At 40.2% G+C, this 15279-nt stretch overlaps 1 protein-coding gene across 1 annotated transcript in view; it reads left to right on the top strand.

Annotated features, from left to right (window-relative positions):
- Positions 1-1613, top strand: part of MRC1 (mannose receptor C-type 1) — a 101315-nt gene extending 99702 nt beyond the window's left edge. Inside the window, exon 30 of the mRNA XM_059404232.1 lies at positions 681-1613. Coding sequence (XP_059260215.1) covers positions 681-931 — 251 coding nt within the window. The 3' untranslated portion in view covers positions 932-1613. The remainder of the gene's footprint in view (positions 1-680) is intronic.
- The last annotated feature ends 13666 nt before the right edge of the window (positions 1614-15279 follow it).

Genomic DNA, 15279 nt, shown 5'->3' with positions numbered 1-15279 from the left:
TCCTTATTAGCCTACTTGGCGTTATTTATTAACTAATTATACTCATGAGTTCAGATTCCCTCTACTCTGATTTTCTCTTTTCCTTAGTTTTCTCCTTTGCTTTTTTAAAATCATCATGATGATGATTATCTATTTATCTTCCTATGATGTATTTGTAAGCACCATTAAATTCTTTTGAAACAGGTGTACATATTTTAAAACACCGATGTTTAGAGGACACCTAGATGGCTCGGTTGGTTGAGCATCTGACTCCTGGTTTTGGCTCTGATCATGGTCTCATGGGTCTTGGGATCGAGCCCTGTGCAGGGCTCACTGCCCAGTCCAGAGTCTGCTTGAGATTCTCTCTGTCCCTCCCCCTTGTTCTTGCTCACACTCTCACTTTCTCTCTCTCAAATAAATAAATAAATCCTTAAAAAGCAACAACAAAAAAAACCCTGATTAACTAACAAATGGAATATTCCTGCAACTGAATAATAATCTTACACCTAAAACAATCCTCTAGGTCACGTGGACTCTGTTTTCATGTCCTGCATTTCTGCCTGACCAATGTCAAGGAATATTTGACATGAAAGGACATTTATGCATTTTAGCTTTTCCAAAAAGAAAGTTGTCTTGTTCTCCATAGCATTCTATCTTTGGCCTCTCTCCATCTTTCTCCTCACGATTTTGTTTATTTCTAGCTGACCCAAGGAAGATGGACCCTTCCAAACCGTCTTCTAGCGTGGCAGGAGTCGTGGTCATCGTGGTCCTCCTGATCGTGGCGGGTGCTGGCCTTGCGGCGTATTTCTTTTATAAGAAAAGACGTGTGCCTTTACCTCAAGAAAGCACTTTTGAGAACACTCTCTATTTTAACAGCAGATCAAGTCCAGGAACTAGTGATATGAAAGATCTCATGGGCAACATTGAACAGAATGAACATGCAGGCATCTAGTATCCTAATGGGATTTCGATATATTTGAATTTCATAACATTATAACTAAAATGTTAAGGTCTTTAATGCAATGTGATTGTTTCTTTAAAATTTTGTACTGTCGTGAAATGGACTGTCCTTTTTCTTTGCCTAATTGAAGAAATAATTGCTCCTGTTCCAGTCTGGCAAGGGATTTTCATGAAAGAAGTATAAGGATATGGACTATCACTTGAAAAATAGCTTAGGTGAACACAGAGCACGAGAATGCCCACTTAAAATTTAAGCATCACTAGTGTGTAGCCAGGATCAACTGCATGTGGGTTAGAAGAACCCCAAAGACCTAAGCTTCCTGAAATAGATCAAGGAGCTCCCAAAGCAATGTTCGGTAATTAGAAGACCATTTAAAAATTCAGGTACAGATAACCTCAGGTGGCATGAAAATTTAGTCACTGTTTTCGCTTACCAGTCTTGATTTTTACTTCAGTTACTTAGAATTGTATTTGTACACATGCAGAAAGAATGAGGCAGCTGAGAATCTTGTTTTTTTCTAGCAGGGTTTCCCAGGCTGAATCTTGCAAAGGTGTTCTTTGTCCTGTAATATGTATATCGGGAACACAAAGATGTGAAATAAAAATGTAAATTTGCGTAACTGGATGTACGTAGATAATGTGAAATAAACATCAAAGACAAGGTCTATTTTTAATATATGTGTATTTTGGTGATCTTGGTAAATGTCCATTTTCTTTTAAGTAAGACTTATTTATCTGTTTTACCATATACTTTACTTTGAAAATAAATAATATGATTAGTAGAGGAATTCTTTAAACCCTCCATCTATTTGGGAGAGATGTGTTGCTAAAATAGGTGTAAAATGAATTTTTTTCCCCACAGTGACTTGCATAATTTCCCCAGATCTTCTCCTGTAACACTGGTTCAAGTCAGAATTCAACAAAGGCACTGTTACTGAAAGTTAGGTCTCTAATATCTTTTTCTCACTTTAATAATTAATCATTCCTTTTTGTCTTAAAAAATGTTGCCTTAGATAAAGCTTCCTGGTTCATTGTGTAATACTTGGGAGGTTTCGTATCTCGCACAGCTACCACACTATCAGCTCATCCCGGCCTTTATCAAGACCTGCAATCCCAGGACTGAACTCAGATAGTGTCAAGAGGTCTGGGAACATCCAAAAATTACATGCATAATGCTGTACTAATTTGTGTTTGTGCCTGCTCTTTTTTTCTTTACTGGCAAGAAAATGGCAGATTTTCAGGTAAGTCTGTAATTCAAAATAGATGAAGAAGCTGAACATTGGGTAGGATGAGGATGGAGTTTCTAATACCCCAACTTAGATGAGTAACAGATGGAAAGAAATAGGAAGTGAGAGGCAGGTAGTTGTAGAAAAGGTTGCTGAGCACAAACCATTCACTTGAAACAGCAGAGGACAAGTTGCTTTTTATTTTCTTGGTAAGAATGAAGCATTTTCCATCTGAAGAAATAGCAATGGGGAACGATGACTGTAGAATCACAGCTGTCTGTAGCGAACTATGCTAAAGGAATGACTTTCCTAATATAATATATATATTAGGATATGTTTTTAGGAATATATGCTATATATATCATATATACCAATATATACTATACATATATCACATATATACCATATATAGTATCTATTATATATATTATATAGTATATATAGACATATACTATATATACATCGTATATTACAGATGCTATATATATATTATATCATATAGATAGATACAGATATATATTATATATACGCATAGTATACATATAACTATTATAGATATATAGTGTATATATATACTATATTATATAGACTATATATATATTTTAAAGATTTTATTTATTTGACACAGAGAAAGATCACAGGTGGGCAGAGAGGTCTATATTATATATGAGGCCTATTTTATATATATATATATAATAGTAATTATATATTTTTAAAATATTTTATTTATTTATTTGACACAGAGAGAGAGATTACAAATAGGCAGAGAGGCAGGAAGAGAGAGAGGGGGAAGCAGGCTCCCTGCTGAGCAGAGAGCCTGATGTGGGGCTCGATCCCAGGACCTTGAGATCATGACTTAAGCCGAAGGCAGAGGCTTAACGCACTGAGCCACCCAGGTGCCCCTGTAGTATATATATTATATATAATCTATATTATAGTATCTATAATAAATACTGCATAGTATACATAGAGTATGCATAGTATATGTATCCTATACGGAAAGATATATACCATATATAGATACTATCTCTATACATAGTATATAGATATGCTATATATACACTATACTATATATTATATAATGTATAATAAGTATATATCCATATATACTATACATACTAAAATATATTATACATATATATTATATGCAGTATATATTCCTTATATATGTATACACTGTATCATCTCTGTATATTTCCTTTTCCTAATACATGTATATTTTTCCCATAAGATACAGGAGAGAGCTAGAAATATAAAATAAGGAGAAATACATAAAAGAGCATGATTTAAAAATTATTTACAAAAGTCATTAAACTCAGAGCCACATATTTACAGAAAACATTTTAAACGTTAAACACGTATTTCAGAATGAAACATCTTGCCTTTCTGACAGACAGTCCACATTTGGCGCAGTGTTGAATGTTAGATCTGCACTCACATTATCTACTCGAGTATATAATCAAATAGTTAAGTCAGTTGTATCTACACAAATATCCAAACACAGCAGTAAAATATCAGTAAAATATTTTGGTGGGCAAGAGACAGCTAGGGTGGAGAAGAGCAGTTGTATGCAGTTTGGGTCTTGGTTGCTGGAGGTGAGTTGTTTCATTTCTTTACCAGAAATTCTATCTGGCAGACCCAATGTTTAATTGCTTTCCTCGACCACTTGCTTGCTTTAGGTTTGCATCAGAATCCAGCAGCCGGAAGACTCTTAAGGATATTTTTTTCCCCCAGCTGAGCTCAGACAATGTGAATCATCTGTAACTTGAACTCTAAAACTAGAATTGGTATCTGTAGAGACTGGCAGATTCTGAATTCACTTTTCAGTAGTTGCTAGTGCATCTGGTTGTATGTTTGCCCAGTCGTCCGTCAGGTGTTTCAGGAGCACCCGTCACATGGGCCAGACATGGAGACACCCACTGGAGACTCAAATACGGGTACGGAGCAGTGAGTGTCCACAGTCGTGCACAGCCCAGATCATTTTACAACAATATGGGAGATCCTCTGGTAGAAATAGGCTTAAGATATTTTTTCAACTTGGGGCCCTGGGCAACACAGTTGGTTAAGCGTCTGTCTTCAACTCAGGTCATGATCCTGGGACTGAGCCCCACATCAGGGTCTCCACTCCACGGGGAATCTGCTTCTCCCTCTTTCCCTCTCCCTGCTCATGCGCTCGCGCTCTCTCTCTCTTCTCTCTCAAGGAAATAAATAAAATCTTAACATTTTTTTCAGCTTTCTTGAGATAGAGTTGACATAGAACCGTGTCAGTTTGAGATGTACAACATAATGATTTGCTATCTGTATGTCTTGCAGCATGATCACCACAGTAAGGGGAGGTAGCACAGCCCTCACTTCATATCATTACAATTTGAAATATAATTTGTCTTAAGCTTTTAATGGAGCAGTGGCGGATGTAGCCATGGTTTCAGCAATGCCAGAGCTGAGTTTTGTGTGTCCAAGAGGTTAACTTTGGGAGGTACCCTCTTGAAGAAAGGTAATATGAAAAAGTAGGTATAAAAGTGAAAATTTATTCAAAATGAAAAAAGAAACAAGAAGTTACATTTTTTAATATCATTAAATATCATATCATAATATCATAAATATCAAAATATCATTTAATATCATTTTAATAACATTTTTAAAAGTTGGCAGCTACAATAAATATCATAAATTCAGGACAAATTATTATTTATTTTTAAATATTTTTTTAAAAGATTTTATTTAATTACTTGTCAGGGAGAGAGAATGCACAAGCAGGCAGAGTGGCAGGCAGAGGCAGAGAGAGAAGCAGACTCCCCGCTGAGCAAGGAGCCCACTGTGGGGCTTGATCCCAGGACCCCAGATCATGACCTGAGCCGAAGGCAGCAGCTTAACCAACTAAGCCACCCAGGCATCCCTGATTTATTTTTTAATAATTAACTGCCTGATATACTTTGTATTCATTTTCTAGGATTTACCATAATGAAACACCATGGACTGGTAGCTTAAACAATGCACGTTTATTTTCTTTCAGCTTTCCTACAGCTTATGGTTCTGAAGGCTGGAAGTTCAAGGTCACTGTACTGGCCGGGAGGAGGTGGGGTGCTCTGATGTTTCTCTCCCTCTGGCCTGCAGATGGCTGCCCTCTTCCCAACCCCTTTATATAGTGGTCCCTCTGTGTGCAGGAGTTCCTGTGTCTCTGTGTGGGTCCTAGCTCCTCGTATAAAGGTACCAGTTAGACTGGACTAGGTCATACCTTAAAGACTATGTTTTCAACTTAATACCCTCTTTAAAGATCCTGTCTTCATATATAGTCACATTCCGAGTTACTAGGGATGAGGGCTCACCCATTGGAATTTGGCGGGGGTGGAAGGACTCAATTCAGCCCATCACATACTTCAGAACCCTTCTTTCTGATTATCCCTTGTATTTGTCAGAGTCTTCCAGAGAACCTGAACCAATAGAATGTGTCTGTCTATCTATCTAACATTCAACTATCTTTTTTTTTTTTTTTTTTTTTTTAATTTTTTATTTTTTATAAACATATATTTTTATCCCCAGGGGTACAGGTCTGTGAATCACCAGGTTTACACACTTCACAGCACTCACCAAATCACATACCCTCCCCAATGTCCATAATCCCACCCCCTTCTCCCAAACCCCCTCCCCCCGGCAACCCTCAGTTTGTTTTGTGAGATTAAGAGTCACTTATGGTTTGTCTCCCTCCCAATCCCATCTTGTTTTATTTATTCTTCTTCTACCCACTTAAGCCTCCATGTTGCATCACCACTTCCTCATATCAGGGAGATCATATGATAGTTGTCTTTCTCTGCCTGGCTTATTTCGCTAAGCATGATACGCTCTAGTTCCATCCATGTTGTCGCAAATGGCAAGATTTCATTTCTTTTGATGGCTGCATAGTATCAGATAAAGGACTAGTGTCCAGAATCTATAAAGAACTTAGCAAACTCAACACCCAAAGAACAAATAATCCAATCAAGAAATGGGCAGAAGACATGAACAGACATTTCAACTATCTTTTTAATCTACTTAGCTCTCATCTATCTAAAGATAGAAAGATATTTTAAGGAAAAGCATCATGCAATTGCAGGTGTCTGATAACTCCAAAATGAACAGGTTAGGTGAGGAGGCTGAAGACCCAGGGAAGAGTTGCAGTTTGAGTCTGAAGGCGGTCAGTCTGCCGGGGGACTCACTCAAGGAAGGTCAGTCTCTGTTCTGATAAGGCCTTCGACTGATTAGACAAGCCTCACCTGCACTAAGGAGGATAATGTGCTTTGCTCAAAGCCCACTGATTTTTTTTTTTTAAAGATTTTATTTATTTATTTGACAGAGAGAGAGATCACAAGTAGGCAGGTAGGCAGGCAGAGCAGAGAGCCCGATGTGGGGCTCGATCCCAAGACCCTTGGATCATGACCTGAGCTGAAGGCAGAGGCTTTAACCCACTGAGCCACCCAGGCGCCCCAAAGCCCACTGATTTAAATGTTAATCTCATCCAAAATAACTCCTTCACAGAAACATCCAGAATAATGCTTGAGCCCATATCTGGCTTCATGGCCCAGCCAAGTGGACACGTAAAATTAACCACCATACCCCTTTAAATGGCAATGGTTTTGCAGCATTTTTTATAGAAAGAATAGAAAGATAATGCAGTCTTCAGCATGATAGAGCAAAGTTTTGAAAAATTCTTTCATAGTTTATAGTTTAACTCTTTAACTTGTGATTGATAATATAGTATACATTTTAGCATTAAGGTAAACTATGGGAAAAACCTCTTGAATTTCATTCATCTATAAGCATTAATACTTAGGGCATTCATTTGAGTTCCTGTGCGTGCATATGTGTATGTAACAAGTAACTGTAAATACCTCTGAATCTGGTCATAATCTCTAATCAGTTTGTTGACATTTTTATAATGGTATATTATGAGTGCTTGGTGAGGTTGGTATTTTGTATCAAATCAGCTAATAATTTAAATGCGACTTGCATTTTATTCTAATTCCTTAAAATATTTTTTAAGATTTTATTTATTTATTTGACAGAGAGGGAGAGAGCATGAGAGAGCACAGGTAGGGGGAGGGGCAGGCAGCGGGAGAGGGAGAAGTAGCCTCCCCACTTAGCAGGGAGCCCGGGTGTGGCTTGATCCCAGGATCCTGGAATTAGGACCTGAGCTGAAGGCCGATACTTAACTGATTGAGCTATCCAGGTGCCTTCTTTGATGAATACATTTTAAAATGACAAAATAAAGTATACTTTCTAGACATCCAAATGTGCAGTCTGCCAGGAATTATAAAAGAATTTCTCAGTTGTTTTTCTGAGATGTTCCAAAACATTTTTCCAACTTACAGGTAAATTGTATATGCTACCTTTCTTGACCCTTCCATTTTGAATTGGTTGGATAACAACTGAAATTTCTACTTCAGTTTTCTTCCCTGTGGTAAGTGGAGGAATTTCTGTAGACTAGCCTCTCGTTGCAAATGTTTCAAGTGTTTCTAAATCCACTTACATGGATCCTGGGCACATTAGGATATGCTCACACTACTGAATAAATTCTGTTTCTCCAGAGGGCTGGACAATCTGATACAGTGGATGGTGGGTGCGTTCCCAGAAGCCTCGAGGTGGCTGACTGACATGGTGGTTTCAGAGGACTGAACCACAGTATTCAGTCCAATGTGAATCTAGCTGCTCTGTGAAGGGATTTTGCAGAAGTAATTGAAGTCCCTAAATCAGGTGACTTTAAGTTGGGGATATTATTGTGTGTGGGCCTGGCTTAATCAGTTAAATGGTCTCTCAGAATTGGGCTTAGACTTTCCCTGGGGTGAGGCTGGGGGCAGACTCTTGCTTTTAGGAAACTGTTTTGGCCCGTGGAGTTCCAACTTGCTCCAGATCTTCCCTTTGTGATGGCCTCCCTGGTGGACTTCAGACTTGCTCAGACAGTCTGCCCAGTTACATAAGCCAATTCCTTATGTCTCTAGAGAACTTTACCTATTATTTATCATTTATCTATCTATCTATATCTATCATCCATCTATCATGTTAATAATTCCTACTGGTCCCCTTTCTTTGCCTGAACCCTGACTGATATACCTATACCGACAACCACATAAACATATTATTCCATTAAACCAACCAAATACATTCCGAACTCAATGTCCCTTTTCCCTGATCCCCAAAAGTGCTCATGCTCCTTCTCACAAGAAGGAGTTTAATGGAAGGGTAGTAGGAGTAGAGAGGCTGAATCATTTAGGGTTAGAATATCCTACTTTGGCACATCTTATTTTAAAAAACACAACTGTGTGAAAACACGGCTAGGACCCTGTCCAAGAGCTTAAAAGGGATGCATGCAAGGGAAGGCCCCCCCAAATTATGCTTCATTTGAAAGCTTCATTAGAGAACCACTCTGAATGTCAGGACGAGTTTCTGAGAGAGGGGCCACTGGAGAGAAGACCTGAGCACAGTCCTGTAAGATGAGAGAAAAGAGTATCTTGGTGGGGAGGGGGACCGTAGGAATAGATGCCAGACAGAGGAAATCTGAAGCAAAACCAGAGAGGAGAATCCACTGGTTGTAGATAGGAAGTAAAGTGGGGTGAACGTGGTAGAGACTAGAATTCAGGAGTCACACCCTCAGACACAGAGAGCCGGCACCTTCCATTTGGACCTCCCTTCGATTCATCTGCATTCAAAGCACCTTTTTGTTTGTTTGTTTAGGGATGTTATTTATTTGTTTGACTGAGAGAGAAAGAGAGAGGGAGCGCACAAGCAGGCAGAGGGAGAGGGAGAAGCAGGCTCCCTCCCTGAGCAGGGAGCTGGATTGCAGCCTTGATCCCAGAACCCCAGGATCATGACCTGAGCCGAAGGCAGATGCTCTGAGCCACCAGACACCCCTACCTTCAGAGCACCTTGATGTGTCAGGTTCGGCCCAGTTGACCTAACCAAGGACACAACGTGTCTCGCTAGTTTGGTGCCTTAACACACGAAAAGCTGCATATGTAACCTGGCCTCGCTTCCGGAGGTCCTCAGAACTCACACTCCTTTTTTCTCAGACCTTTGTGTTTGGAGCCACTAAGTTACTCTAATAGATGCAGGAAGAATTAGGCTCTGAGACTGCTGGGGACTTAGGTTACCCAACTGTGGGATGTGCAAAAGAACAAGCCTGTTGGCATGGCAAAACCGGAGGCTGAAAAATGTTAATTTAGGAACCCTTGAATTATGAGAAACATAAGGCCCCTGTATTAGTGAGAATTTCTTTTCTGCTAATATCTTAGGGAAAACCTATTCCATTGGCTATAAATGGGCATCTCCACCCGGGTTGCCCTTTATAATTGCCTGGGCCTCACCTCGAACCTGTAAAATGAGAATCTGGGAGTGGGACTCAGGCGCTGGCCACTTGACCAGCAGCACAGAAGAAGGAAAACCAATAAAAACTGCCCAGGTGACCTTATGAACTGGATAACGAAGAAATAAGGTTAACCAGTACAGGCTTGAAGGTGTTAATTGTTCCTCAGGGTTTCCTAGCAGGTCAAAATTCTTGAGAACAGGAATATGGTAATAGTTTTCAAAATTAGCAGAGGGCAGTTGGTAAATTTCATGATGTAGGATGTCTGCCCTTAATGTAACTTTTTTTTTTTTTTTACTAAAAAGAAGATATAGCCAAAAATAGTAATATTACAATTTGCCCTTGCATACTTCTGGTTTTTCTTAGAGAATTCATATTGTATCCAAATATCTAATAAGAAAATTTCCTTAAAACACTGTTTTTGGTCAAGCCTAAATAGATGTTGTCATAAAAATGTTTCAGGAGATTTCTTCCACTGGAACTTTTATCCAAACTGGTGCAACACATATTTTGGTATTAGAATTTCCTTAGCATTCTATAAATAATGTTTTTGATTTGGAAGAGTCCCTGACAGGCAGCAATTTTGAACAAAAGATGGCACTGACATTGGAAAGGCTCCCTGAGTTGGCTGGAAATCCTGGCTGTGCTGTGGGGGCTTTAAAATATTAAAAGTTATTCATGGTGTCCCTGCACGATTAGATTTTGGCAAAGATTGTTGATCTCACGCAATGAGCTCTGTGGGTTGAGTGAAAACCATTCCTATCACAGCTTTCTCCTTATGGGTCTGATTACAGTTCATGTACACAGAGTTCTCCCGGAGTCTGAGAGAACTCCGAAAGGCGATCATGCTCTCTTTTCTGTTAACTTTATGTTTTCTTTAAGGACAGGAAAGTTCGAGACTCCGTGGGCTTGCTCCTGATTTGGGGTTTTGGCAGGGGTTCTCAAACCGCGATGGGCATAAGAGCCACATAGGGAGTGTATGCAAAAATACAGATTCTCTGGGCTCATGGTTCTGATTCTGATTAAGAAGAGCTGGGTTGAGGTCCTGGAATCTGCCTTTCAGCAAGCATCCCAGGAGATTCTGATGGCCTCAGGCTATGATTTTTGATGAGCTCAATTTCAGAATCATTTTGCATTGAGATAGCATTTCCTTAAAGCTGTGAGAAATCTCACATAATCCCATAATCTCTGAGGTAAAAGCCGGATAGCCAAATAGCATGGGAGTTAACCAGAGTTTCAGTTTTTCCATTCTTTCTGTTAATTAACCAGGCGCTGTTGATGCTAAAATCTTACTGCACTACTTTTCATAAACTCTCTTAATCTCTCTACTGAATGTTTGCCTTTCCCCTCATCCCCACCCCACTCATACATTGAGACCTAATTCCCAGTGTGATGGTCTTAGGAGGTAGGGTCTTTGGGAGGTGATTAGGTAGTGAAGGTTGCGCCCTTGTGAATGTAATTAGTGCCCTTATAAAAGAGACCCCAGAGAGCTTCCTGTCCTTCCATCATGTGAAGACACAGAAAGAAGACAACTGTCTATGAACCAGGAAGCAGCTTCTCACCCAACACTGAATCTGCTGGTAACTTGATCTTGGACTTCCCAGGCTCCAGAACTGTGAGAAATAAATGTTTGTTGTTTCTTGGCCTACGGAATCTACTAGAATCTACTAGAATGCCTATGGCTTTCTATTAGAGCAGCCAAAAGGGTCTAAGACATTCTCCCAACACTAACCTGTGCCTCTATCCCCTTTATAGTTACCATTAACGAATATGTGTGAGTTGATGATTTGTCTCTCTTGTCCAATCTTAGAATATTAACTCAGGGAAGGGAAAAGCTAGATATTATGTGGTCCTGGACAGAACCTTAGATCCTTGTGAAAAGCATCATTTCTCTTTGCTGTGGGAGAAAGCAAGGAAATTGCCCCTAGAGAGACTCCTGTCTCATGGAAATGTCAGTTGTGATGGGTCAGGGTTTGCTCATTTTATAAAAGGGAGTCCATGGAAACCTTGTAATGCTGTGACCATCAGAACTCTGTAATTCACATTTATTGTCTTGATAAGGTGGAAAAGAAACCTCACCAGCTTCTTTGATAAAAATTGCAATACTTCAAAGAGGATTCTGTCTCTTATTTTCCCTCAGTTTCCTGGAAATCAGGAGCAGCTCTTGGGAAGAAGGTAATAGGGATAATTTCCTATCATGCTAGACACAGTGGCCTGTAATTGAATGAATTCCAGATGGTCCTAAAGTGTGTTCTGCCAAATATCACATTCCGCTGAGGGGTTAATTTCCAAACCCCCAAGTCCTGGCTCTTGAGCTGTGGGGACAGAAAAGGAGATTTGACGTTTCTAACAGATAAGAAGGAAGGGTATGGGATCGACAGTCTCTAGGTATCCACGTCTCTGAATATGACAGTTTGCTTATCAGGCAAGATTTACTTCCTTGAGGAAATACCAGGTTAAGAGATACGCAAGATCTCTATGTGTTTAGTGTTCTTGACCTTGGGTCTCAATACAAAGTCCTGATTTTCTCTGGTTGCGTCCGGACTTCTCTCTGGGCCTTGCGCCCATGTGTCGGTGGGCTGTGAATACACATGGATTATGGAAGAACTGCTCTTGTCAGAAGAGTCTGCTTCCATATCCCAGGTACCCCATCGGCCCCTGACTGCTGTGGGCCACCTCCCCACCTGCATGGCAGCTCTGCGGGAAACACCAGACAGGAGCACTTGTGGTGTGTGTGCCACAAGACAGGTAATGGGACTCTTGCTTTTACCATCCAGGGGGCCACCCCTCGCCCAGTGAGGACCACCAGGCCAATCTTGCAGAGCACGAAGAAGGAAGCAGATCCAGTGTGGGGCCTTCTTCGCTTGAGTAGCTGACAGAGATTCCACTGCCAAGTAATGGAGAATCTGGCACAATCCCCGAAGAGCCTCAGCCAACTGGAACTTTGGAAGCCACAGCTTTCTTCTGAGCTCCCCCTCAAGATGTGTATAGTCATTGTGCTTGTTTTGCTTCCTCCCTGTTCTTGTTTAAAAGCCAGATTTCTCCCTGGACAGACAGCAAAATCTCAGTCCTCTGGGGTTGCCATAAGGGCAGAGAGGAACAGGGAGAACAAGCTTGGGGAGGCCAGGGCGATATCGGGTATCTACTTTCCTGAAGTAGATCTTTAGCGTATCCAAGCCACTGTGTTCTTTTGGACTGTCTTCAACCAAGCGTTTCCCACAGTGCCAAACCTCAGGATATCAAAGAACCACTCACAAAATATTCTCTCTCTCAGAAGAAGCAGAATGATTTTGCTAAAAGGACATTTCTGCCAACACATATCACATAGACTGAGACAGTAAAAAAAAAAAAAAAAAGATTAAAAAAAGGCCTAAAGAGAACGAGAGTGAGTTTTCAGTGGAATGAACACAGTCAATCCCCTTCTAAGAGTTCCTGTGATCGGCCAACCTAAGCTACTTTGGTGGATGCCACCTCCTCTGTGTCCCTCAAAAATAACTAAAACAATGGGAAACGTTGTACCTCAGTGACCATAACTGGTACCACACCCGGGTAGCCATCAATATCCATAATCATGCATTTTTTAGCTCTCACTTTGTTTTCTTCATTCAATGGTATTTCAGTTTCCATTGTATCTGATAGAAGTGTCCAGGGGTCAAGTGCTATAAAGAACCACAACAGAAAAATGACAACTGTATAAGCTACAAACTCAAAACCTGTTGCTGGGACCTAGCCAGAGGTAAATGGTTAGATGGACACACCCTGTTCTTCTGAACACACCAATCATAACATGACAACTTCCCCGAATATTTGACAGATCTGTGAAGCTGGTCACTCCTGCAATTCTGGCAGGCCATTCTGTACTAGTACAGAAAGCAGACCTACATCCATTTGGTTGAGTGTTGAGGCCAAAAGTACCATCACAGGGATGATCAACACCATCACCCCTAAGGAGTCCTGTCTAAGACAGCAATGATCACCATCAGGGCACGAAAAGTTGAGTCAGAAATGAGGATACCATCTATACCACCCATGGGGCTGAAGGCCACACCCAACACAGGCACAATACGAAACCTTACAACTTTCAAGAACATGGTTGAGACACTACGCCGATTACTGATGATAGAACAATCTAGAGTTGAGGCTGTTGTCAGTACTGTCTTGACAGAGCTTATAAAAGTGCTGAAGATGCCAGCAACAAACTCAAGACAGGAAAGATCCATTGGGTCATATGTGCTTGTTGTCACAAAGCTTCTGAATGACCCTAACCAGATTTTACCCTTGGTGCCCCTTTTAATTTCTCTTGTCATATTTATCTTTAAAAGCTTCAAGAAGAGCTACACCCACAAAGTTCTTAATTAGTAGACTTTAGGTGATTATGTAGGAATTACTGGAAGGATACTTACACAAAAAACAATTTCTGTATTAAGTGTGCTTGGAAATCTGGAAGGACATTTCTCCTTCCTTTGTGATCTGTTAAGTCTGAATCAGGTATTATTTTATGCATTGTTTGAAGAGAGAAGCCAGATACTTAATAGATTTGTTATAAAACTAATGTTGTAATTAAAAGCTCCCTCCTCTTTTTGAAATTGAAAAAAATGTCATGTTATAGACCAGGGAAGTGTAGTAACTGTCAGCATAGAAGTAAGCAATCCCAAGTTCACCATAGAATTAGTTTATTGGGTCATTTTTCAGCTTGATCAGATCTAAAGAGAGAATCCTTGTGGATCTTGACTTTTTTCTGCCTTTTAAAACAATGTTATGTTTATAGCCCATTCTAGTTAGAAACTTTGTGAAATATATGGTGAGTAATTAGTATTGTTTTTATAACTAGTCATTTAATGAAAAGAAAAATAAGATCCTAGAAAAATAAGTAAGCATGAGAATGAATAAATACCATGTTCATGGGGTGCTTGGGTGGCTCAGTTAAGCATTCACCTTCAACTCAGGTCATGATCCTAGGGTCTGGGATCAAGCCCCGTGTCATCCGGGCTCCTCCTCAGCAGGGAGTCTGCTTTTCCCTTTTCCCCTCCCCCCACTTCTTGCTTTTTCTCTTTCTCAAATGATTTTTTAAAGTCTTTAAAAAAATACATTGTTCATGCTGATAATTCTCAAATTTGTATCTTTAGCTTTAACTTCTGCTTGGAACTTTTAACTTGCCTACTTGACTGGTCTATTTGAATGTTTCATAGATAGCTCACATTTAACAAAATAGAACACAGGCTTGCCCCCATGCTATTACCCCTCTGGTCTCCATTTTGTCAATAGCAATATGAGCTATCCAACCACTCACTCTAGACAACTTGGAGCCATTCTTACTTCATCTCTATCCCTAATGTTCTGTATCTGTCACCAAGTCTATTCAATTCAATTCCCCAAATCAGTCCTTGGTCTTATCTATGTCTTTCTCTTTTTATGGCTGCTCCCTAGTCCAGCTTTCATTATATCTTGCCTAAAATACAAAAGCCTGCTACCCAATCTCCCAGTTTCTGCTTCTGTTGTCCTCCATTTGTCCTCCACTTTGCAGCAAGTGGCCTTATTAAAATGCAAGTCATATCATGTCGCTCCACAACTCAACACCTTTCAATAGCTTTCAGTTTCATTTAGGAGACCACTCAACATTCTTACCATGACTGGTAGGACCCATGTGATCTGCCCCTGACTTACCACATGTTCACCACCAATACTCCAGCCAACTAATCCTCTCTCAGCATTTCAGAAAGTAGAACTTTTTCACCCCAGGGACTTTGCACATATTGATCCCTCCACATGGAATGTGCTTTC

This window comes from Mustela nigripes, chromosome 6, assembly GCF_022355385.1.
Source record: "Mustela nigripes isolate SB6536 chromosome 6, MUSNIG.SB6536, whole genome shotgun sequence".
Taxonomy (NCBI): domain Eukaryota; kingdom Metazoa; phylum Chordata; class Mammalia; order Carnivora; family Mustelidae; genus Mustela; species Mustela nigripes.
The sequence above is the reverse complement of the archived record's forward strand: the minus strand, read 5'-3'. Positions and strand labels throughout refer to the sequence as shown.